The sequence below is a fragment of the Oxyura jamaicensis genome, chromosome 7 (genome assembly GCF_011077185.1).
Source record: "Oxyura jamaicensis isolate SHBP4307 breed ruddy duck chromosome 7, BPBGC_Ojam_1.0, whole genome shotgun sequence".
NCBI lineage: Eukaryota > Metazoa > Chordata > Aves > Anseriformes > Anatidae > Oxyura > Oxyura jamaicensis.
Genome location: NC_048899.1, coordinates 32,723,698 through 32,750,776, shown reverse-complemented (window position 1 = coordinate 32,750,776; position 27,079 = coordinate 32,723,698). Strand labels below are relative to the sequence as shown.

Here is a 27,079-nt window from a genome sequence, read left to right as displayed (position 1 = left end):
ATAATTTATATAGTGACTTGAGTATATTGTGCTTTACAGAAATTCAGAGACAGATTTTTGTTCTTTTATTGTTATTCATAAGGTATTTTTAAATCAAAGACTATTTTAAAGTAGTAATTAATAGAAGACTATAAAAAGTCACTTACAGTTCAGATGACATTAATTAATTCTTCAAAATTAAAAAGAAATCCCTTTATATTGCAGTGCATATCACTCCATATGTTTGGAAAAGATACTGTCTTAACCAAAGTTTATCTCCAAATCAAATGCTGACCTCCAGATAACACTCTAATTAAATCGGTGCTAAATTTTCCCCTTGGGTATGCGTGTGTTCTTTTAAAATCAACACCATAAAATGGTTCCAGTAACTACAGCAATAATTGCGCAACACTCTTAAATTCCAGCCAGTTGTCTGAGATCACCAGTTATACTGAGACCAAAGCAGACCTATTATGTTGTCTTCAGATTACATTTTCTCCTTAGGAAGAGAATTACTGAAAAACTGTATTTGGAAAAAGCAAGGAAACAAACAAAAAACCAACCAAAGCACAAAGCTGAACACAGTATAAACCATGACCTGAATTACTGTAATACCTTCCTCATACCCACCAATTCCCAAACTTACAAAGTTCAAAATATTATCAAGGTCAGGAGATTTAATACTGTTCATTTAACTGTGAACATGGAAACTTCCTTTTCAAACTTATTTTTTGGCTGATAATTCAACTGCCCAGAGATGATGAGTAAGCCAGCAATGTCACATTAAGCAAAGGAAAACATTTGTCAGAGCTGTACATAACCGTGCTTCTATGAACTTGTAAGGACAGGCCAGACACTATTTCTGTTGGCTTAGCAGTAACCAATTAGCTGTAATTCACCAATACATGCAAGTCCTGAGTGTTACTTGGTTGCTTGTAGCTAATTGGGGTGTAAGTGGAAATAGCTGAAGTCAGAAGATCCCCATCTTAGATCTGAGGATACGGAATAGGTGAGCGTGGTCATGCAGGAAATATACTGGACAGAAGGGACACTGAATTTGCAGCTGAAAATTGAAAACCAGATAAATTGTGAGAAAGCACAGCAGTTATTCTTTCACCTTCACGGTAAACACAAGCTAAGTGTAGGGCAGTCTTCTGACACTTCTGGAAAGGGAATTCTTTTTCTCTAGAGGCTACCTTATTTTTCCCCACAAAATCATTTTATTTAGGATCCTCAAGACACTTGTCTATATTGTTAAATAAAAATCTGATAAATCAGAATATTCCCTGCTATTATGTTAAAACAGATATAACCTACCAAGTTTCAGTATTCAGAGAAGAGCTGGGTTTCTATCACTTCCTTCAGGGAAGTCAGACTTCTTAACCTTGAATTTGTTATTAACTTCAAGCATCATTCACAAATACACTGCCCTAATGAATATTTTACAGCTCTCTTCAACAAATCTAACGGTGCTGCCTTGGCAAACTGTCAAGGTACTTGATAGCTGTAACACAGTTTGTGAAAATTACTTGAAATATTACAGTCAGTAATAACAACCACATAGTCCTGCTCCTCTGGTAAAATACTTCAGGTTCTTGTAAAATTGATTTTCCAACCTGACAAAAAGTTTTACTCTAGCCATATACTTGAATACATTAAAAAAAAGATCAGCCCATTGCTGCAGATTGCCTAATAAATGGAAAAATATTCAGGGTGTGAGCAGAGAAAACAGAATAGAACTGAGCATTGTACCCCATACAAATAGATTGTGTGGCCTTTATTGGTTTACTGCTGGGAGTATTTCTGTGAACACAGGCAAATTTTAATTCTTCATTCAGACACAGCTAAGGCACAGCAGCTGAACTGCTCATATATATATATATTTTCCTTCTGCTAACACTGAAAACAGTGAGAATTGTAATTTCACCTGCAACCTTGACAGTGCTTATACATAAATGCTGAGATGAACAGTGTTTTTCTGCATGCTGCAGCAGGGTTTGCAAAATAAGAAGGGTTTCTAATAAGCCATGTGTTGTTCTCATGGAAGACTTCATTGAACAGCTTCCTATTTTCATTTGCATTAAGTGATTCTTTGTGAACGAAAACATGCTCCAGGTCAAGGCTAAACTCACAGCATTGTGTGTGAGGAACAACAGACTTGATTATGCAGGAAAGCAAAACATCATCATCTGAATAGATTCATGCTCATGTCTGTCAGAATTGAAAGATCTACCCCAGCAACGCTCTAACTGGAAATTCAGTCATACTGCTATTGTCTCTAGACACTGTCGCTAATCTGCACCTGATATTTTTTAAATAAGAAATTACTCAGACACCTCAACTGGTGAGAATTTTTTGCAGCAATGAGAATTAAACATGGATGACAGAAATTTTTCAGGTTCCAAAGCAATGGAGGCTTTTATGAAAATTTCAGAAAAGACATTAGATCTTAATTTGGCAGGTTAACACAATTTTCTAAAGGAACAATTGAAGAATTCTATCACCTATTCTACTCTATTCTTAATATTATCTAATATTTACGACTTTAATTTATGTGGAAATTGAGAGAGAATTAAGAATGAAGTCTAGGAGGCTGATTTGGTTCAGCAATCTGCATTTAAATTACTGCATTGCTAAACTACTCAGTTACACCCCAAACTGCACTTCTTTAAAAATGCATGTAATTAGTTTCTTCCAGTCTGACCCTGATGCTTCTTCATAGAACGGTATCTGAAGTTTTACCTTTTTTAAAAATCTCAAGAGTTAACTTCCCCAGCCGAACAGATCTGAAGAAGATTTTATTTTGCCATGTTTTTTTTTCTTGCAACATTTTCAGACAGAAGTAGGCTAGACAGAATTCTCTGCAGAGTGTATCAGGCTATTATTAACTTGAGACAAAGTTCCTTTGCAAACTATTTTTAGCAAGGAGTGTTAGCATCAGGCCTATAAAAACAGTTAAGCTGCTAAAAATGTCTCCAAGTCTCCCCTTCCTGCACCTACCAGAATCTCAGAAGCTGTGCCATCCACACTTTGGTTCAGCAGGTGGCTTGTTCTCTCCTCCCATGCCTGCTTAGACTCATATCTGAAATTTCAGCATAATATCTGTTTCCTCCTCATTCTTAGTCCCAGCCTTCCTACGCCATGGCCCTCTTTCAAAAATAATTGTTAGGCACTTGACAGCATAGCCTTACAGCATGACAACAACATGTATCATTAGGTTGCAATAGGCACTATCATATCCATCTTACCAGCTTTTTTTTAAGAAAAAGTTACTGTGTGCATATGTACACAATCACAAAGAAGTACGATTTTACAAAGTGACCACTGGAATTTCTAGTTCTAGTTCCACTGAAATTAACACAGTATACAACTGGATTTAGCCAGTTATTTGCACTCTTCATATATTTTATACGGGTCATATGTTGACACTCTGTTGAGCTCCTCATGCTCCCAGCTTTGTATTTTCTGTCTTGCAGCTTACTATTTCCAAATTGTTCTTTCTGCTCTTACCTACCCATCTTCTGTTACCTTCATATCTTTTCCTTGTTTATCCTGCTAATACTTTGCATTGTCTTTAATCCTTCAGTACCTCTACAACTCACAACACACCTCTGGTAGGCAGTTACAGGTGGCATTTCTCAAGATAGGACAGGTACATATGAAGTGGGCTTGGAAGTGAACTGAGGTCTCTCGAGACCTTTTTCTTATACCACCTTTCCAATCTTCCTGCTTCCAGAGGTCAATGACGTTTGCAATGACACGCTCTCTGAAAGATTCCTAGAAGCAGGGAGCTGACAGGTCACAGGAGGAGGCTGGCTTCCCATGACAGTGTTTGAGATACACAGGGATATCTGACTGCCAAAGCCATTATACAGAAATATAGGGAACATCCCCTAAATAAGCCAGTGCAGTTAACCTACATAGTAAAAATAAAGGGTGTTACTTTGCCTTATCAGCCTTGCCTTGCTTAGGTCATTATGCCTTCCCATACAAAAAAAAAAAATAAATAAATAAATAAATAAATAAATCACTTTAGTATTTTTGTAATGCTCTTACCAAAAGACATACTGCAACATTTTGATCTTGCTTCCAGAAGTTTTACGTTAGCGTGTCATTGTGGATGTCACTGAAATTCCTTCTGATTTGCTCTACTGTGAGCGAGATCAGAATCAAGCCTTTAAAAACACAGTTCTGTCTCCATCAAAGTAAATACATGTATTTTGCTACATTCTCTACAAGAAGAATGGATTCTGAATGCACATAGACTATTAGCATAGACTTATAGCATGTGGAGACATGTTCCTGTTATATTTATGTAGCTTAGAAGTGCCTTTGTGAAGTTAATGGAGTGGGTGACGGATGAAGTATAATCAGACTGTCTGCCTTCGACTTGCCAAGAAACCTCAGGTTCCAACTTTGTGTATAACAATCTCCAAATCTATGTATTTTTCCTACTGTTCCTGGATATTGAAACCGCTGTTTGTTCTCCTTGTCATAACATTACAGAAGTTACTCCTTCCCTTTGAAGATATTTTCATGACTGAGTTAAATTTTATTAAAATACCAGTTCCTTTTGGTTTTGCTTCTCATACAGAAAAATTTAGTTAAAAGCAGTCAATATGTTATCTGCTTTAGGCTGACTTGTCTTATTGAAAACAATTCCTAAGAGCTATTTGTTCCAAGTGTTTAGATGATATTATGACAAAAAATGATAATGGAAAATGGCTCATACAAGAGCACATGAAATGACTATACTGAGTTTCACATCTTCAGGAAAAAATTCTGCTGAGGTATATTTGGACTTTGAGTGATATTACTTCAGAAAAGATAAACCTCTAGATAAATACGTATGAAGGACTCAGCCAATCTTATTGACACTTTGCTTCTTAATGGATTTCCTAGGATTTTTTATTCCTAATGACAACACAAAACCAACCGAACAGCCCACACCTTGCAGTGATGATCCAGCTGTACCCATCCACCATATCCGTATCTCTGTAAAAGAAAGAAGAAAAAAACAGTAACTAGTTAGCACTCTGCATTAATAATCAAAATTTCATTCTTATAACCCCACAGTACCTTGTTCAGGAGAAATACTTAAGCACGCATTCAGCATTGAGCCCACAAGTAGCCCCAAACTTCAACAAAAGTGCCAAAGTTTAACCAGACTGGTTAAATGGTGATTGTAAATCTGAATTTTTAGCTCCAAATTCAACAACATTTTAAAATATGCCTGAAAACTGATTTCAAAGTGCTTAAGGTTGCATAATATATATGGAGGTTCTAATTGGAATAGTATTTTAACACAGCAAAAATTGAATCAAGCACTTGGCAATATGAAAATTGAGCTGACAATCTTCCAATCCTAACAAATTGTAATCAGTTAATCATTAGCACAAAGATGTATCGATTCCACTTTTCAGCTTTCATGATTCATCAGCAGTACTGAAGGTCAGTCTCTCTCTATTAATATTTAAACAGCCAAGAGAAGCTTAAAGGAGAAGCTTAGATGCTCACTGATTCTTTTAGAGATTCAAAATTGTTTATATAAAAGAAAAAAACAACAAAACACACCAAAACCAAAAGATAACACAAAAGAAGCTGATCGCATTTTCATAATTTATCAGATTAGAAATCTCAAAATATCATAGTAGACTGAAAACAATGCTCAAAATTCCTTGTTTTCTATTACGAAACGTTTAAAAGGAAACTGAGTAAAAGCAGGGATTTCTTCACTGAAGTGTAAACAATTTGAATACAATCCTGAATTCCCTGTGGTAACACATCATTACGAAATGCTGCTGTCAGCTTTCCCTCTGTAGGCGTGTAGAGCCAAGCCTCCTGACTTCAGTCAATCAGAGATGGTTAATTCCATGGCTAAGAATATTTTAGTCAATTATTTAACTATGTAGCTAGGTAAATTTTATTTAAATTCAAACTTCTATTTTTTTATATATATATATATTTACACACATAAGACATTCACAGTTAAGGAAAAATTTATGACATCTAATGAGAACTTTAGTTTTTTTTTTAGCTCCATGCTAATTGCAGTTAGAAGCTGAGCAAAAAATGAGTCCCTTAAAGGTGCTCAGGGAGAGTGTAGGTAATAGAGAAACTCACTGCTCTGTTTTTGAACTGCTGATCTTCTTTTTACCTATTAGTTATTAATTGGATGCATTGATAGTCCTTCCTGAAGAATTTCATTAATTTATATGCATTTTTGTACTTATTATGGGTTCCTAAGCTCTTAATAATTATCTTGATAATAGAATGTTCTAGTCATAGATTCAAGATTCAGTATTTATAAGACGGAAAAAAAGAAAGAAGTTTAACACTATGTGCCCATGCTAGGATTGCCTAATTGGTCTTCCATGCATGAGATGTAGTAGGCCATGCTAATGGCTTGAATTTTCAGAGGGCTCTAGGGAATTCTGAGGGTTGTTTCCTGTTCTGGGTCTATTAACAAACATTTGACATGCTCAAACTTTAGAAAAGATGAAACAAAAACTAGCTGGTGGAAATTAACTTAAAAAAAAAAAGTATTAGCCTCTTTAATCAGTATTTAAATAAATGCAGCACTGGCCTACAGCTGACCTCAGGGACTAACAGCAATGAATACATCTTTGACATACATCCATGAACATCAAGAGACTCTTGAGGTGATTTTATCTCAATGAACTTATTGTCCTTTTAAATTATAGATAGATAAAATATGTAAATAATTCAAAATCAGAATAATTTTTATAGGGATTTTTATAGGGATTTTGCACAGACAAGGACTACAAAATCTGAAACATGTAGGAGTAGTCTTTTTTTTTAGACTAGATATTTAAAATCCTATCCACTTAATACAAAAATAATTGTTCTCAAAAATACCTATCATCTCACCTAAATTATCTTGTGTGTATGTGTTTTTCATTGAAGAGCTCTTATAATTACAAATAGGACATTTAAATAGATGTTTATAAAGTCCTTCCAGGAGGCTTTATGCGTAATAATGTTACTCTTCACTACTAATGAAGAAATAATCCCATATATGTTTTTAGCAACAGGTTTTCTCCCAGCTTTTTTTCTAATACGCTGCTTACATTTTGCAGCTGCTCTCTGGCTAACATCTAACTGATACTGGACTGTCACGTTTAAAGTCCCAGAAACATGGAGCTAATGCATACAAAATGCTTACCTGAGAGTTTGCCATCACCAACCTCAAAAGAGTGAAGTGAAAGAGATGTACAGCGTCAAACAAAGTGTCAGTTAGCGTGCCCAAGGCCTAATAGCATGGCTGAAACAATGGCATTCTTTTGTTGTCAAAGGCAGGCACAATGAAATCAAGTGGTTCCATACCACTGGCAGACACAGGCAATGCTCATTCAAACTGCTACCAACACAGAGTTACAATAAGAGAAGAAGCAACAATGCAGTTTTTCTAGTCTGATTTTTCTACCATGAGTTATAAAAAATAGCTATCCTGGAATTCTGTAAACTGCAAACAATTTTGTTTGTGTGCGTAACCAATATAAATACAGTTTTACCATGTGATCTTTTTCAGTACCCTTTATAGCATTGAAGATGCCATCCCTTATGAATCCAAGATCTTTAGATCAGCCATCTCTGTATTCAATTGTGATTATAATTATTCAGGCAACAACTCTAAAATCTAATTCAGAACCAGATGACTATGTTGCTTTTGATAATCTGAAGTAAGAAAAGGAGTAGAATTATTACATAAAACCTAAGTGACACTTTTCATTCTCAAATACTTTTCACAGTCATAAAATTGCTACTGACAAGAAGAAGTTTATGTTGTTAAATACTAATAACAATACCATGCAGGAATGCAAATTGAGACAAGTTGACTTATAGCTTCAGTGTTGTGACAACTGAAATTTTGTATTTGTAATACAACATGCAACTCCTTCCCAGTAACTGAAAAAAATAACAGATATTAGTAAAACAATCATAATCATCAGTTTACCATACTTTGAGTTACCCCATACCTACTGAAATGAATGACTATCATGCCTGTGGGCGTAAGATGTGAATGAATGACTTTTGTCTTAGGTAACATTAATCTTGTCAAACATTTGCTTATTTCTCCTACTTAAAACAAAAGTGAATACCATTTGGGAGCTTGACAGCTCTACTTTCATCAAGAAAATTGAATTTATGCCTCGTCATTTGACAATTGGAGGTCTCATAAAAAAAAAAAAACACATAAAAAATAGTGGGAAACAGAGCCCTGTTTTCTTACTAGGACACTTGTTTTGCATAGGAATGTAATACAAATATCTTACATCTGCAAAAAAAATCGAATCAAACCAAAACCTACTGACAACAGGAATTTCTAAGAGAACCTTTCATTCACTGATTTTTCAAGAATTACATTGGTACCAATGGCTGCTGATAAAATAAGGCACTGAATAGCTAAACTCTTATTACCTTTTTTAGGTCAGGCCATTCCTTAGGTAGAATGTGGCTATGAATATCAATTTTCATTTTTGAAGTATCAAAGGAGAAATACTCTTTCTCAGAAAATGTTTTCTGTGTAATTGCTACTATCCTTCCTGTCCCTGGTTCAGCAGTTATTGACTTCAGCTGTGGTTCAGATCCACCTGCTGCGGGTCATGAGAACTAAATACAGTAACCAACCAGGGAGCCTAGATCCCAGAGGAGTGGCTCTGTGAAAGAACAAAGCCTTCTAGCAGAAATTCCCTGTTAATGCATAAACTACAGCTGGCTGAGGGCAAAGGGAAGCGTGCATGTTTATATTGGCAGTATAAAGGGGTTTATGTTACCTAGAATCTAAAATGCAAGCTCACTTACAAGTTCAGCATTACAAACTGAGAATCACTCAATGAAATTGAATCAGAATAAACGTATTAAACAGGTTGATTTGAATTTCCTCCTTTCTCCCTCTTAGTTTCTGAAATGATTCGTAGCGAGTGTATAATATACTCCTGGTAAACAGTTATACCTCCTCATCCACTCTCATTCCTATGCATTTTCTTAAAAGCCGCTTTAAAAATTTCAAAGAAATATTGAATCGTAGCCAAATCAATGCTCTGTGCTTCATTTCCTCCCTCTGATTATTGGTTTTCTGAGGATATTTACACATGCTACTGCATATTGGTGCTCACAGCCTCTCGAATGGGCTCAAGATCAGGGAGGAGAATGGCTGAGATTACCTTACTAATTAAAGCCAGTGGAGTGCACTAGTTAATATGGCAAATGACTTCTGCATCCTCAGCAAAGCTTAACTGGAGCTACCTCAGATTTTCTGTGTAACTACTTCTCATGGTTCACCCTTTACTCAATTTAGTATTACACTTCTTTCCTCCAAATACCCTTGTCTTTTATTTGTGTTGTATTGTTCTTTCTATAATTTATTTCTAATTAATAATTTAATAAAAATAATTTATATAAATTATTTCAACACAAGCTACTCACATGGTGTCTTCTTGCCAAAGCTGGTTAACCATTTCTTGATTAAATTGTTTCTAATGAAAAATGCAGTTTTTTTGAAAAACTAAATTTTGCCATGAATCTTTCACCCTGAAATCAAGGAACTTGAAAAACAAGTGGTCCATTTTGTTTCAACCTTTTTCTGAGTTTTCTGTTTTGTTCGGACTTTATTTTTTTTTTAATGACTTTGTTGTATTTCCCTGCTTGTTCACTCATTCAGCAAGTCTGCTTTTGATGTGGTCAGTTAACCTGCCTATTCTTGAAGTCAACTGCTTGTAACATGGTCGGTTGTTTGCTTGATAGTGTGCTTCTCTGCAACCTGAGATCAATGAAGACTGTTAAAAAAGAAGCAGCAGCTTTTGGAGAGTATTCCCTATATTAAGCAGGACGGCAAATAATTCGCTTTTGCAGATCAGAAAAATGGGATTGAAAATAGCAATTATTTCCATCTCAAAATCAAAACCAGTCTGTTCTTGACCAGACTGACAGGTGAAGCAGCAAATTTGCTCTGTTGCTCCCAAATGTGACAGGTATGTTAAACAATCCAGTACTAGAGTGTTAGCCAGCTGGCAAGAAACATCCTTGTACATACAAGAGCAGAGATAAGGAAGAAGTATTGATTCATTGTCTTCAATGAAGAGACCTCTGGAAGACAATTCCCTATTTAAGCATAGAAGGCAGTAGTACTAGTGAAGGAGACGACCACAAATGGTTTGTGTGTCTAGATAGTCCAAGATACACAACAGTAGTCCAATAGTTTCTCCTCTTAAGTCACCGTGGCTGCAGAGATCAGCATTTTTTCAAAACTGTGCTTTACTTTTCTCAGTTCTAAAAAAAGATGGAGCTGTTAGTTGCTGCTCCCAAGACACAGCTTAGCTTGCAAACAGTGCGTACTCCCACACTGCATTTCATTTCACAGCAAGCATCACTTGGAAACCATACCAGTCAAAGGCAAAATTTGTATCCATTTCAACTTGATCTTTGTGATGGTAGGACATCTTTCTGTATCCATCACGATCCATTGGATCAGCAGCAGAAAGATGGGCAGTGGCTACAAGCCAGAGCATCTCCAGTTATCCTTGCACCCTGCTTCAAGTGCATAGGTTTGGAAACAGGACACCTTGACTAATGTTTTGGACAATCTGCCTTTTACCAGCTGAGTGACTTACGTGCCTCTGTCTCTATGCTGAGTGTGTGCTCTAATGCAACGTGACGGCTTTTAGCATGGCCCTTGCTATCTATCTCCACCTGGTTGTGAATTTCAGGAACGTGACACAGAGGTGCAGGAACTGACATTGGCAGCCAGGAAGATGTGCAACTTTATCAGGCTGCCCTAGAGAGAGGGAGAGGAGCTGAAACTCACTGTGCTTTCTGTCAGGCAGGAGGTTCTGACTAGATGGAAGCTTTCACACACAGAGTGACTGGGGCAACAGAAAGATATATCCTACCATTTCTGGACACATATAAGACCTATTTGGTATCAGCCTCTGACCTGTACTTGGGCTACCCACAGAGAATTTACATCTTAGAGCATTTGGATGAGATGGCAAAGTGCTGTGGTTTAACACTGCTGGCAGAGAAGTCCCACCCAGCAGCTCCCTCACTCCCCCTCCTCAGCAGGATAGGGAATGGGGAGAAAATGAAAAGGAAGGAAAAGCAAACAAACAAACAAACAAAACTTGCAGTTTAATAAATAAATAAATAAATAAATAAAAAGCAAAGGCTGTGTGGAAGCTAAAAGAGAAAAGAAACTCTACTTCCCACCAGCAAGTGATGCTCAGGCACATCTCGGGAAGCAGGGCCTCAATACATGTAAGAGTTGTTTAGGAAGACCAACACCTTCATAACAAAAAAGTTATGAAGCTTTTGCCCACCTCTTGCCCACTCGCAGCTTACTGGCCTTTGGGGGGGCAGCCTTGATGCTGTGCCAGCACTGTTCAGCAGTGGAAAAAACACGGTGGAAAGATAGCTCCAGCCCAGCCAGGCCGAGTAAACAAAGTGGGGAAAAATATGTACACAAATCAGTCAATGAATGTACTCACAACACCTGCTGGAGAGGAGTACTGAAGTGCACAGAGACATCTTCCTAGCCAAAAGGAGCCTCCTATGTACATTAAGAGGGAACATACATAAAGATGACATGCCCCACCTGCCTCAGTACATTTATCTATGGCACTAGTGTCTTTTACATCACTTGCAGAACTTAATTGTCTTCTGGGACTCCAGAGAACCCAAAATTTAGTGGAAGTGGTAAGGCTTCCCTTCTGTGGGGAACAACAGCAAATGCTGTGGTTTCTGTTCTCACGAGGAATAATGATATGCAGTTCCCATGCAGCAGTTTCCATACGTAAATCTCAAAATACTATACAATGGATGTTATTTTTGTTAGGAAAACATCAGTGTATATAGCAGAGCTACACCAGGAGGACACGTCCAGCTACAGTTACACCCGTAAAACCCTTTACGAAGCTGTATCCCAGAGAGTGGGTGGCATTACGATTCCCCCTTCTTAAACACCATCTACCAAACACTCCGACTGGACTGGCTGAATGCACGTGGGCTTGCCTAGCTCGCTGGGCTGCAATGTCTGCAGTTCCTTTAGAAGTGTCTGCAGAACGCAAGAGTGGAGGTACACAGATCTCCAGTCTGGATGCCACAGCATCAGCTCAAGATGACAGCAGTACTGGTGTGTTGATCATAAAATACATTAATACATTATTTCCCAAAATCTGAGGACAAGTAAAATAGGTTTTCCATTTTGTTACTCAAAAACCTCTACAGAAATGAACAATTGAAAGAGCTTCTGTTTAGACAAACATCAGAGCTGATGCTGCTCTGTGTCTGAGTCAGTTTAGTCTTGCAGAGAAATTGAGCTCAATTTAGCTCACTGTGCTGATGCACTTCTGACACTTCCACAATCTAAGCTATCAGACTTGCCTGGTGAAGCTTCATGGTCGCACAAGCTCAGGATGAGCTCACCAGGTGGTCGGACTATTAGACCTGCCACAGCCAGCACAGGATGTCACTAAAATTTATAGTGTAGAGGTGGCCAAGGTTGCTGATGCCTTTGGCAGCACATGAATCACACAGTGGTGAAAGCAAACAATGTGTCCCATGCCAAATTCCTGGCCACTACTGTAAGCTAAGCCTTAATAAATTCTCATTTATTTTTAGGTTTCTAAAAATTGATAATTTTTTGAAACTCAAATGGCATTCTGAATCAAAATAAAAACATATTACTGGCTTTCAAATAATACAATTTTCTTAATACACTATAACTGCAGTTCTGCAATTTATGCTTACCATGCATTTACCTTGCATAGAAATGTTCTACCAAATATAATTAAATAGATATTTTCCAGAATTTCAGCACAAGTAAAATATAATTTTCATTTTTTTTTTCATTGTTAGACACAAACAAATAAAAGAGATTCTACTTAAGAACATATCAGGCCAAGTGTCACTCTTGTGCTGTGAGAGCAACCAGACAGATACCAGCAGTGTGGGCCAGAAAGAACAGATGGATTGAAGCTTACAGCTACTGATATTAAAAGCATAATTTTCAAGTTAATACCCCACGGTAACATCTGAGATTGTTGCAATCATTTAGAAGGTTGGTGTCTAAAATAAATAAATAATTATATGGTGCCAAATGTTGTCTTACCACTTTTTTTCCTGCGTGCTAGACACTCACATCCCCACCTTTCTCTCTTTCCACAGGTCTCTCCGCACCATTGTTTGGGGATGTCTGAATTTTGGGGATAAGAATGATCTCTTCAGAGCTTTTGCTGCTTCAGAAGGACAAGTAACCAACTATTCAAAATAGTATCTGAATTTGTACTACTGCTTAAAAAAATCCTACACCTGCCTCTAGAACACTGCAGAAGCGTGCTTAAATCTCCTCTGTGCTACTAGGCTTGGGCTGAAGAAACAAGCTTCTTCCTGGGTCCTCAAGGTCTGCTTGAACATGAAGCTGTATGTTCCATTATTTCTGAGTGGCTGGGAGTCCCACTCACCGAGGAGATCTGCAAGGGACTAAGATGAAAGGCTGTCTTCCAGAAAGCATTGTGCAAATTGTTAGGCCCAGCTTCAGTGATTTTAAATGATGCATTTACTAAGTTTCTGAGAGATGGGAATATTGATATCTGTAGACCTACAGCAATGAGTGCCAGAGCAAAGATCTTTTCAGCTATGCAGGCATTAACAATGCAAATGTTCAGGGTTTCATACTTGCAGGTGCACTTACTCATTCATCTGGAGGACGTTCAGCAGAGGAATGCCTCCATAGAGGATTTCTGGAGCCTACTTTCACTAGCTGAGTTCAAATACAAGTATTTGTTTTGTTTTGTTTTGTTTTTAAGTTTCAGGATTTATTTTTCCCCATACAATAATTCCAAAATAGGATTTACGCTTAAAAATTATTTCTTTTAAAATCCACAAGATATTACAATTATTTACCAGAATAAGAATACAATTCAGGTTATCATAAGGATTAAGAAAGCTCCAAATATTGAAGCTTTCATTCAGTTTTACTCATTCCAGTTCTTCTACAGAAGTCGCATCAGCAATGAAAGCAAAAATTTGGCCCAATGATTACCACCTTCATGTCTATGTATCACAGAAAATGCTGTCAGTTGGAAAAAAACAACCAGTTGTTAACGGATGACTATAAAAATATAGTCATGACACTCATACTCTCCCACTGGTGTTGACCCTGAGTGAATCCTAGCACTGTGGAGGGTTATCCGATGGTTAGCACTACTTCCATCAAATACAATATGAATACTGCTGGAAGTATTGCTCTGTTGTCTGGTGACGAGCAATTTTGCAGTTGAATCAGAAGGTGATGCTACAGGTCAGACTACGTTTCTGTAACACAGAAGGGGCCATAATGCTGCTCCACAGGCTGTGATTCAGTAAAGCTTTACAGAATATCCTATTCGCAGTTCTTAATGTTATCGTAATGCAATTAACTCCTAATAGAATACCAGTAATTGGTCAACACAATAAAACTATTACCAGTCTTTTCAGAAGAGGTCTAGTAAGAGATGGTTTCAGATCAAAAAGTAGTTTTGGGCCACTGCAAAGATGGACCAATTTAAATGAGGAATTAGATGTAAACTTTTTCCCAGAGTTCAGTAGTTAAATGCAAAAGCAGTTCAGAGTTTTTGAGTTATGTCTGATTGCCCGTGTCAGTATGGTGCCTCAGAGTAGAAAATTTCATTATAACATTATTGAATTATAAACCATAACTTTGAACAATATTTGTGCAGCTCACTCCAAATACTACTGGTCACAATTTGTAGTGCATTAAGTGGAGCACCAACTAGTGATTGCAATATATACATAGAACACTTATTTAATATTGATTGAAATGGATTTTGCCTGTGGTAAGTGACGCAAATTGCTGCCGTCTAATTCTGTGGCTGAGGCTTCAATGTCAAAGAACAATTGGGTTGAACTCCTGCTGCTAAGTACTGGGAATTTGCAATAAATGTTTGACACATTTGTACAATTTATTGTTTGGTGAATGGTTGTTTTAAATTTCCTTCATCTCTAGTAAAACAGCATTTTTAGAACAGAAAAGTACATGATTCCAAATATTCATTCTTCTAACACATCTACTCAACTCTGCGATATGTTCTTAAACAAGTGGATGCATTAAAATCCCCAAGGGGCTTGGAGCACTACCATTTGGATCCCATTGTAGAATATACATTTTAAATACAAGGTTTTATATGTTGATTTTCAATAAATGCTTACCACTTACCAAACAGTAAAGGAAGGCCTTGCACTAATCTTTTTCATATGAAAATCTGCTTATTAGTAATAAGATTTGATACTATTTGTGAAGCTCTCAGGTTTCAGATCCTAGTAACAAAATAGGTGTGCTTATAAAAAGAGGAGTTGGACTTGATGATACTTATGGGTCCTTTCCAACTCGCGATATTCTATGATTCTATGATAAAAAATAATAACATTTAAAAATAATTAATTTCTGATACTACTAACAAACAAAAACCTACAAACTCTTCATCTCAAGAGACAAAAAGAAAGCAGTTACACCAATTCAGTGGAACTATGTTCTAATCCATAGTTGCAGTTTATAGGTGCTTCAACAATATAGCTGAAATACAGTTAGATTACTTAAGTTAGTCTGCTTTTCCATGATTCTCTGCAGTTCACTCAAAATCACATATATATATATACATATATTTTCATCCTCAGCTGTATTAGTGTATTTTGTGCATACTGCCATTTTCAAAGAGGCTCACCTCTTTACCAGGGAGCTAGCCTGCCTTTTCTTGCCTTCACAGCTGGTCACTGACTCAAAGTACAGACACTTTTGCTGGATGTTATGGCGATTCCAAATGTATGCAAAAGCAAGCAAACTGAGATTAGGCAGCATTAGTACTGTGACATTTCTGAGACCTGCTATGCTAGCCTTGTCCCCTCCGGCACTGCCGGTGCCCTTCTGTCTCTGGCGTTAGAGCAAGGCAATCCTTGAACATCTCTGATCCAACAGCGGGGAATTGGAGGGCTTGAGCTGGGTTGCACTCCTACCCCCTAGCTGGTGGTTCCTCCCTCTTTTCATAGCAAAGAACTGTAGAAGAGCCAAGCCCCCATGTAAATGTATCTCAGAAGAGCAGAGAGTGAGCCTGAACCAGTTGAAATAAAATAAATGCCCCCCTACCTCGGTATGACAGCAGATGACAGACGCTACCACCAGCATTCACTTGTGCTACAGTCTCCATCATACCACGATGCACCTGTCAGCAGATCCTGGCCTCTGCAACACGAGCTGGAGGATGAAGAAAGAAAAGGTTAGTGCTGGGAAAAAGACGGATGCCTATACAAAACTTCCTGATGCCCAACGTGCCGACCTGAGCTTCCAAAGGCTTAATAACAGTGTGGTAGAAAGCAGGTACCGTGACATATGTTTTACATCACTGTCACTGAAGTGTTGAATCACATTGACCATCACGGGCAAGTACAAACTATAAACACTGCTGAGGCAAAGAATCATAAATTGCATTATCTATACCATGCACTGCATAGGGCAATTAAAACTATACTTTATTAAAGCTCAGGGTCTACCACATGTAAAATAAAGCTTTGAGTAGAAAACATAAACAGCTTAACAGTTTGAATTTAGGGCAATTAATCTAATTTTTTACAACAGGCATTGGTAGGTCCTCTTCACAGAAGCCCAATTCAGAGACAACCTTAAGCACAAGTTGTTAAAAAAAAAATAAGTTAAAAAAGTACTTTCCTACTCTGTGCTTGACTACTAGGAAAAATTAAGAGACCTGTTTAATACTAAGCTAATATTTAGGGTTTTCTTGGCCTTGGATACTTTTCCATTATTGGCCCAGGCCGACTAAACTGGTTCGTTTCAGCTAGTATTCTAGACCCCTTTTTATATATTATTTAAGATTTCATAGACAGTAACTGATGCACCATCACAATTAAATAACCTGCCCATTTCCAGCCTGGAGTCTCATATTCTACTTAAAGAATCAAAATATAAATAATCTCAGAATACAGAAAACTGCACCCTAGACGATACACATCTGATCAGCAATTTGATAAGCACTCTTTTGAGAATCCCATCTCTAGTTATGGAAGACAAGTTTAAACCAAAGTACCACCTAGCTATCTTTTCTTTTCCCCCAGAATATGGATTTAAAACTAATACCCATGTGCCTACACACACTGACACATAAAAAATTAGCAAATTTTGCATGAAAAATTTGGGCCTTCCTGTCACCACATTCTTTACCCTTTTTTTTTCCTCCACCACTGGCTTTGCTGAAACCTGCCTGTTTCATTTCCTCTCTCTTCCCTCCCTGTACCACTAGTGCTGCTTCCTTGCTTCTCACACACCAAATCCTTGCCCTTGCCTTCTTCTTGCTGCTGGGAATGCTGCTTGCTCCTTGCCTAATCACCACAAATTTTAGGATTAAAGCAAAATTCTTCCTTTGAAGGTGTTACACCTTTGCTCCACAGCAGATGGTGCTTCACTAGTTAGGAGCTTGTGTTTTAGAAAACTTGCTCTTGAGCACCAAACAATTGTGCAGGGTAAGGGGGTCAATTATAGTTCATTTTACCTAGGTGGAGGCAACAACAGCTTACTTATATTTACACTTGCAGTGATAAATTATTCTGATAATCTTGCCTGAATTACCTACAAAATAGAAAACAAAGTCTCGTATAAGGCTCTCTATTTAAAAGCAATCTTCTGCCTTTAGTTAGGACTCTTCCTATTACTTCAGCTGAAGCCATGTAGCCAGAAAGGAAGCAATTTGCAGCACTGAAGTCACTCTTCAAATGTTAAATGCAGAAAAGGTTGGAAGAGTTTTATTCTAAAAAGTGCATAGCACACAGGATCAGATATTGTTGCCATGGCTGACTTCCTTTATTGCTTTGAGCAAATCCATATTTGATGCATTAAGGATGGATTGGCTTACTCTTAGGTAGAAGTAGGTCAAGTGATTTTTAAGCCACAGTTCTTTCCCTCTTGCATAGGATAGGAGTAAGTACTATAGATCATTTCTTGTTTTTAAAGTCTTTAGCACGTTCAATTATAGGGAAGTTTATAAATTAACTTGCAGTTAATGCATAATGCCACCTAGTGGAAAAATCAACAAGTATAGAGGCAACAAGTCTGTCTAGATATCCCATGAAATACTAGTTTAATTAGTGTTGCAACTACTTGACAGTTTTAATAGCGAATTAAACTTAGAGCAGAAGAACTATAACTTAATTTTCAAAACCTCCATGATAAAAGATCTTCACCAAATTTAAATGTATTCCAAAGACATTTTATCCCCGAAGGCAAAATACACAAATCTTAATCCCAGTGAACTTGTATTTACAATGATTGTAGGATATGAAATAGACCTTGGAAGTCTCTTGATTTTTTCCATTTTAATTTTACTTAGGGATTGGCTTTTTTGATCAACAGAATGACACCCAATTCAAGCTGGTAAAGGAGGAATTTAAAGACGTTTACTGATACATCAGCCGAAACAACCTGTAATTCTTGAGGGATTTAGAATGAAGATCTTCATCTTAAGAACTATGAGGTCACTTTTCGGTGCCCATGAACAGATGCAAGTCAGAAAGAAGACAGTGAAAAAAGAGCCTAAAAATCAAATTTATACAATCTAAAGGAAACAGGCTTGACATAAAAAGATCAGAGTAGACTAAGTGGTCAAGAGAGGCTATTTGTACCAGATAAGTAATATGCTCCATTAATAGCCTTTCCAAAGCCAACAGGAAAGGAACAATCCAAAGGAAGAAAGCCATTAGACTCTTCTCCTTCATAAAAACATAGCACCTGCCATTTATCGTTGAATTAATTTGCTCAGAGGCCTGAATTAACACCGTCTCTAAACCTCTGCACATGTTGTGTCAACCTATTTTGATATTGCTTAATTTATCATTTGCTAGTTAAAACCTTACAGTTACATAGCCCCTGATACTTATATTGGCTGAATCGTACAAATTCGGACATGAGGAACCCAATGGGATCATTCACTTCAACTCACATCTTTGAGGACTATTAGCATGCCTATACCAAGTCAGATGCGGTTACCTGTGGCTTTTTTCCTAGTTGAATTTAGAAATTCTCCAGTGAGGAAGACTCCACCACCTCTCTAAGTAAGCTGTTTGAGTGCTGCTCTAACATCATAGTAAAGAATATTTTTAAATGTCCTATCTGAACCTCTCAAGCCACAGCTTGTGACCATTTTCCCAGGCTATCTATTCTGATGATTCTGCTTATTTTTTCCCCTTTAGTTTTGAAAAGAATACCAATATAAAGGTTTTTTTAAGGAAAGGATGACAAAGAAGCAGTTCTATCAAAGAAGCAAAACACATTTTGGAGCCCCAACAACCACGAGTGATGTAGATAACTGTACATCTGCCTACAGTGCCAGGCAGCACTGTCAAGCTTCATACACTGGGTATGATCCTCAGACCAATGCCCTCCTTACCAATGCTGCCGTCCAGCCAAGGCTGCATTTCCTGAACTTGCAGCATCCTGCCATTGTTATCTGCCTCTTTAGGAGTTGTACCTGCTAAATGCATCTTATCAGCCCAATCTGTGATTCACCAGCCAGTGGGACTTATACATTGTATTAGCATGACAGCAATTACATCTTTTTTTTTTTTCATTATTATTTATTTTATTTATTTTTTTCTTGTAAGCAATGAGTTGAGTCTCAAATGAAGAATTACATTTACAGAACTTAAAGGGAATCTGAGGTTCTTTTGGGCACCGAAATAAAAAACAAAATCAAGTGCTCTTGCTATTTTTTTTTTTCCTTCTGCGAGCTGATCTATTCAGAATGTCAAACTTTTGGCAAAGATACTGTTTTCCACGTGACACAAGTCATCCCTTCTGACCCAAGTTAAGGTTCAAAGTTGATGCAACCTGAAAAGTTTGTTCTATAAAAAGGCATGTACTTTAGCACCTCCTGATAACAAATTATACATTTAGATCCTAAATATGTAAAAAACCACCACCACCAATAAAAAACAGATTATAAGAAATAAAGACACCCTGGTACAAAGAAAGCAGGCACTGTTGCACATGCAAATCCTTCTTGAAGTCACAAGGACTGTCTGCCTGGCTACACTTTCTGAGTGTATTACTTGGAAATGAATTATACCAACTGGTTTAGGAAAATCTATTACTTATTTTTACAAATATTGCCCCAGTTTGACTAAAATTATAAGTAAAACATACCTAATTTGTACAGCCCACATGCATCTGTGATAGCCAATAGATAAAGTAAAATGAAACCAAGTACATAAATTTTATAAGTAATGTAAACGATCTAAAATACATATTTTCTAACACTACAATGTGAAAATTAAGTGAAACATCTGTGGCTGTTGAAGTGTTGCTGTACCCTGATATTGAAGATACATGTAGTCTTGATGGTGGAGAAGAAGCTATCTGTATTACTGTATGATCGACCATCTCTCAGTTATTTTTAAGGCACCATTGACAGCTTAGCAGAAAATGAAAAATGTGACTAGAATTCAGCTTATTAAAGATGCTACTCTTCCCTGTAAAATTAGCAAATGCTGGTAGCCATGCATAGCTTCATGTCACTGCTAAACATAATATAAATGTTTTAGTATGCTTATTAACCAATTACCCTGTCACGTTATACAAATTCAGATGATAGGCAGTATGGATAGATAAATGTCAATATTCACAGCACATTTCATCATTCTAGATCAAACAGATCCATCACTTCTGCTACTGCTGCACATGAAAAATGGCTTAGCTGCAATACAATAGAAAATTTTGGTCTTGAATTCCACAAAACACTAGCTCCTGTTTCTTCTCACTAGAAGAGAACAGCGAATTATGTGATTCATGTTCTTAAAATCACAAAGGGGATTTCAATCACTGTCTCCTATTTTTCCCATGGCCCACCGAACCTTTTACCTAAGAGGATGAGAAATAATTAATATATCCAGAAAATCAAGGATGCAGAGACCTATTAAAATTGCTCTACATGCTGCCAACATTATTTTTGCTTAACCCAGTAATATTCCTAAAATTAGTATCTGAAGAATTTCATGATTTTACCTACAGTGTCTTATAGAAATGAAATATTCAAACTCAAATTGCGTGCCAGGAGTCAGGAAAGTAATTCTGCTACCTCTCAAGACAAGTTGCCTCTCTAGCTGACAACTAGGTTGACTAAGTACCTGGGAATTTGATCTCCATCAAAATCTAGAAGAGTGAGATGATTTAAACAGTCAAGCCTCTCTCTGAAAAGAGAAAAAACAATAACAACAACAAGAAAACAACCACAAAAAGCTGGCACACAATAGAATGATTGTAGTTTCCTCGTTATGAAGAAGAACATGTTTTTACAAAACATTCATGTTGGCTGTGGCTAACATTCTATTTTCAAACACTTTCTATAATCATCCTGGCTATATACTCAAGTGGAAATGCACAGAACCCTAGTTACAATTCACTTGGCATAAGAAAAGGATAAGATACTCTTTTCCAACTCTCTTAACAATGTGGATTAGCTATTCAAAACAATACAAAAACATGGCCAGTTTATCAGACAATTCACAGCATAAGTGAAGTGTGGAGTCTTTACTTACCAGTAGAGTGGAAGGAATATAAATATAGTTAGCTTGCTACAGGTTAACAAAAATGTATTTCCTCAAACACTTATACATCATCTCCTGATAAAAAAATAAATATATAGCAAGACAAAAGATCACTCTTTTGTTGATGATGTTACTTGTCAAGGAATAAGATTTTAATCCAAGTCACAGTTTAGAGAGTTTAAAAGATTGGAAAAACAAATAGATACGGGTTGGACAACATTATGCATAAATCCCATCACATCTTCCTTCTGACACAGGCAAATCCCATAAATAAGTGCAACTAGTCCCTTTTTGTCATGAAATCCTTACATTCAAGGTAGTCATTATGACTCTTATTTTTTAAAAATATATTTTAATGCATAAGGTTAAATACACTTGTTTAGAATAAAAGCATGCAATCCTGCATGGTGGTATGTTTCTCTGAACAAAATAGTAAGTTTATTTTTTGTGGGTAAACCTTTGGTTTCCCATATTTATATTTAAATTTTAACTCAAAACCAGCTTTTAAAAAGTTTTAAGATGGAAAATTCCCCTTTGCGCAGGATCTTTTTCAAGATCTTCTGCTCACTTAAGGATGACATATTTTGCACAGTGTTTCACTCCTCTTTTGAAGCCACAATAGCATTTATTAATGCTCATGGCACCAGCTCACTTGGGCATTTTTTGAAAATATGATCCTGCAACATCATATAGAGGAAGAGTAGGCGCTTATGTGAGGTGTCATCAATTACTTACCAAGGTCATTGCAAGCTGTATTCCCTGGGAATTGTATTATATGCACTCTTTCATAGCCTGAAGGAAAAAATACTAAATTATCATATTATTTTCTCAAAATAACAATCTGATTATTTTTGACCCAAGTTAATATTCAGTCTAAAAATGCCAAGAAGAGAGATTAGTTCAATTTAAACTCTATTTAACCCATTGTAAGAGAAAAACACTAAGTGACCTACATACATTGGGTAATAATTTAAGTCTGCTGTGCAGTTTAAAAATTAATGCAGCATTGTTGTACTAATATCATTATTATTGCTTTATTTTAAATTAAAAAATAGGGTGACTAATGCTAGGTTCAGAGGTATATATACAGAGTTAAGAGAACCTAGTGTACAATTTCTCATCCTGTAGACCATGGAACACACTGTGGGACTACAAGTGATCTGCATAACAATAGCAAAATATGTATCCTCCTCTGCCTGCAGGCAAAAAAGTAAGCAAACAAACAAAAAGTTAAAAACATCTCACAAAATTTAGCCTAATTTGTATTTGCTCATAAAAAAAAAAAAACCTATGGAAGCCGATACTGCACAAGATGGTCAGGAGACTATAAAAATAGAAGATCAGGTTTGATGTAAGAAGGCTGTGCAATACAGAATCTAGAGGATTTAATCACTTTAGAGATGCATTTCATGTATTAGTTTTGCTAGAGAAAATGTCTAAATGGCAAAGAATCATACTGTCTCACCCAGACAATGGGCACAAAATGGTAGTTGCATTGCACACACTGAGTGTTTAAAAAATAAAAACACTTACTTGAAGGCTTTGCCTTTAGAAGTATTTGGATAAATCAGTCTCAGATCTTGGCCTTAGAGGAGTATCAGTGAAGATTATAGCTATGACCTTTACAGGATGGTTGTCTGCCCATCACTTGGAATTGCATTGGTACTTAGTTTTTGTTTCAGATGTGTCTCCTGTGGAACTGAATGGGGATGCTATTACCTCCTGCTGGAGTTCCATGAAATACCAGCTGATGAAAGTAAGAAGTGAATGTTTTCTTTTGAATGTCATAAGGCCTCTGACCAAACTAATAAACCATCCTGGCCTACACTAGCACTCCTGATACTGCAATAAAATGTCAGTGACAAATACAGTATTTTGCTGCCAGAAAAAGGCAGTTTTTCTGTTTAGGATGTGTGTGAAACACAACCCTGCAAGCAAGTTGGCTAATGGTGACAGTATTGTATTGCTCTTATGCCTTTAAACATACTAAAACATAATCACTGGGCCAGCTGACAAACTCTTTCCAAATATGCAAGAGTGCTCTCAACCTAAGTGCTGCACTCAAGCTGCTGGTCAATATGGAATATTGACTAGCTAATGTCAGTCAAAACAAGCAAACTTCCTTTTCAGGAGCCTCTGAATGCACCACAGTGTTCTGACAATGCAGGTGAAAATGTTCCTGTCAGTAGTGCTAAAAAGAAAAGGAAATATAGAAACCTAGAATAGATGTACCTCTCATTTTCAGCATGATAAATGAACATATAATGCTAACATATCCAACTGTGCTTATAATGAGGATGGATTCATTTCAACTCCACACAGACTGACGAGGAATAACAAATGTTCCATACTCGCACAGTGACCACTGTCTGACAGAAGGACTGGGACCTGTTTCCCTATTGCCACCCATTGGTTCCACTCTGCAGAATGCAGTAATACCATGTTCTTTCTGCCTTTTTGCACCGTGGTACTCTTATCATGCCATAGTGGGTGCCGACGGTAACATGACAATAATTTTTAAGTGAAACAAGGGGACTGTAATAGGGCAACAGTTTACTGTCAAGAGAATGCTATTCCCCCAGGAGAACGCCTACCTTGGAAAAGAGTAAAATGATGGATCTCATCCAATTTTTTGTCAAATGTAATGGAAGGTCTTCCTGTGACTGCTGAGAGTTAGAGGGACCTGGAGGAAATATCACAAATCTGATAGGTATTTTTCATTTATTCAGTAGAAGGAAGGACGAGGGGCAGAAAGAAGGAACAAACAAACCACCACCACCACAAATAACCTCAGCAAAAACAGAACACAGACAATCCAGATGAAGTAAAACAAGGTTCTCTTCAGTATCATTGGTTACTGGGGTGCAAGAGACCTCCATCCAGTTTGGAACCACCTTTTCTATGGAAGCCGAAATGTTATGGAAATTACAGGCAGTTCCAGCAGGGAAGAAAGTTCAGCTAGTGCATATTAATCTTGCAGCAGCTACAGAACATGGGATGGCATCAGCCTATTTAGATTGAACCCAGGGAAGTGGTTTCTCATTGATTTTTCTTTTTGTTTGGTTGTTTTTAATTGATTTGGGGTTCTCCTGGTTCCTATCCAATGAAGGGAGGTTTGAGAAGCCAAGAAATAATATCATATAATAACACAATGATTATGGCCAGGTCTTTTTGTTGACTTTGCGTACAGACTTGCTATGCAAAAAGTCCAACAGGGCTGGAAAACAGGACCCAGGTCTTTAAACCCCTAACCCTACCTCTTTATCCAATGTAATATACTTCGGGTGAAGGAGGTGTCATGAGAAATAACGTTAGAAAAAAAAGCAGCTTCTAGCTTCTATGATGTTGCAGTCTTTCTGCTTCTTGATGGCTTATTTATATAAATAATGGTCTGATCTGAAAGACCTGCATTGTGGAGCTGCTTAATGTTTTGAATTTGTATTTACTTAAAGGCAGAGTACATCCCTTCTCACATGAGGCCATGTTTGAAAGCAATGAAAAGAGTAATTTAAAAGAAACACTAATATTCTTTGCAAGCCTCATATTCTTTCTGAACACTATAACATTTATACAAATAGAGACAGCTGCAGCCCCTACCAGACAGTTTCATTTAAGAACAGCATTTGAGAGCATCTAAAAAAAGAAAAAGGAACATATTAAAGTTGAAAATTTGTGGTTAGGTCTTCCTAGCTTCTTCTTTTTTTTTTTTTTTTTTTTTAAAAAAATATTTTTATTTTATTATTATTATTATTATTTATTTCCAAGTCATTTGGAAACCTAGCTCTTTCATCTCCTTTTAAAGAAACAGAATTAGGAACCTCCAGGAACATTCCTCTTGGGATGATTTCTGGAAGTTATAAGAATGCTAAAGTAACTTGGAGAGACTTACAGAAAGGAGGTAGTGTTCAATGCGAGTCACTGGTCTATTTTCCATTTATGCAAAGAATCCTGATGGAATCAATCTGGTATGGACCTATCTCCCTAGAAGAGAAAGAATCTTGCAGTAGTTGCATTAGGGAGCATTAAATCCCTTGCAGCAATTTCAAGGGACTCTTCATGGCTTGCACTGGATAAACTGCATGGGAGCATGACTCCCAAATCTGACTCAGAGGTTTTGTATCCCTGCCAGGTGCTGAAAAGTGATTTGGCCCCAATCCCTTGCCTCTCATCAGGTTACCAAATTGGTTCTACTCAAAGGTAAGGATTCTCATTTATTTACAAACACATTATAAGTGCTACAGACATGTGGCAATCTAATACTTTGAGCAAATAACAAAAGGAATTTTCTACTTTTCATTCATATATCTCATATCTATGAACAGCCCATGAAGAAAAAAAAAGATATATTTGAAGGAGTTACTAGTTTCCAATCTTTGCCAGCTAAGCCCAAACCCCAAAACACATTTCCCTCAGAATAACTCACTTGTGTTAGTTTATGCAAGTGAGAATGTCTTCTGACATTAACATCAAATAGACACTTTGCAATACAGCACCCATTACACAAAGAAAAATAAAAATACTTTAGGCATTGTTTATATTCATGTTTATGTTAATCCAACTAGAAGAGTGAGAGCCCTGAGATCACCAAGCACAGTAAGATAGATAAGGGTGAAGATCAAATTTAAGAGAGAGGCTGAAGACTTCAAAAATACTTCATTTAGTATGTACAGCAGACTATGCATGAAGGAATCATGAGATTAGGTAAAAAGCAAACACCAGTCCCTCTTGCCATGATAGCCAACTCAATTCTATAAGGTTGAATTCCATCTCCATTCTATATGGCCTGAACGTCAATCAGTTTCTAAAATTATAGTTTATATCCCTTTCCTTAACGTTTACTTATATTTACTTTTTAAAATAATGTTTTAAAATGCAGCTGAAAAGATTATCACACAGCATTAAGAGGCATTTGTTTAAAACTAAGTCATTTCAGTAGTCCACTAACCATTCCCAAATAGGTATTCCTAAAGCATCACAAAACTTTTGAAGGCAAGATTGACAGCATACAAAATCATGTTCCTAGGTTTGCATAAATACTGGTTTCCCACTGGCCTTTCCATACTCCCCAGATCTGCTAACCTGTCAAAAGAGAAAGGCAACCTGAACTTTATGTAACATAAATGGAGATTATACACTTACATACCAACTGAGGACCTGGGCTGCAATGTCTAATTGACTTCTGGTATTTTCCTAGATGCAAGTCAGATCACAATGCAGTTTCAACATTTATCTGCATGCCAGTGAGCACGCAACTGGGAGCCTGTGCTAGCACGGAAAATGCTTTTGCTTATTTGCACTTCTCTATTTAGTCATTAGAAACCAGCAGAGAGGAAGAAGCTAACAGCTCTGGCACAGATCTACCAGAAAATTTTTCTATTTTTTTTCCCACTTCTGTTCTCCTAAGGTTTTTATTTTTTCCCTGTGTTTTTCTGTGGCCCTAGGAACGCCAAGCAAATGAACTGTGAATGTCCGTGGAGAC

The 27,079-nt window shown here is 37.0% G+C and overlaps 1 protein-coding gene across 3 annotated transcripts in view; it reads right to left on the bottom strand.

Moving 5' to 3' along the window:
* Positions 1-26,875, bottom strand: part of ACMSD (aminocarboxymuconate semialdehyde decarboxylase) — a 45,473-nt gene extending 18,598 nt beyond the window's left edge. Inside the window, exons 1-5 of one of the 3 annotated variants that reach the window (XM_035331871.1) lie at positions 26,744-26,875; positions 25,490-25,581; positions 22,336-22,392; positions 16,139-16,246; positions 4,930-4,974 (exon numbers count right to left, since the gene is read on the bottom strand). In XM_035331871.1, coding sequence (XP_035187762.1) covers positions 4,930-4,974; positions 16,139-16,177 — 84 coding nt within the window. In that variant the 5' untranslated portion in view covers positions 16,178-16,246; positions 22,336-22,392; positions 25,490-25,581; positions 26,744-26,875. Of the gene's footprint in view, positions 1-4,929; positions 4,975-8,421; positions 8,661-16,138; positions 16,247-22,335; positions 22,393-23,133; positions 23,300-25,489; positions 25,686-26,743 lie in introns of those variants that run through there. The other 2 variants (XM_035331870.1, XM_035331869.1) reach the window with 2 other exon arrangements.
* Positions 26,876-27,079: the final 204 nt, after the last annotated feature.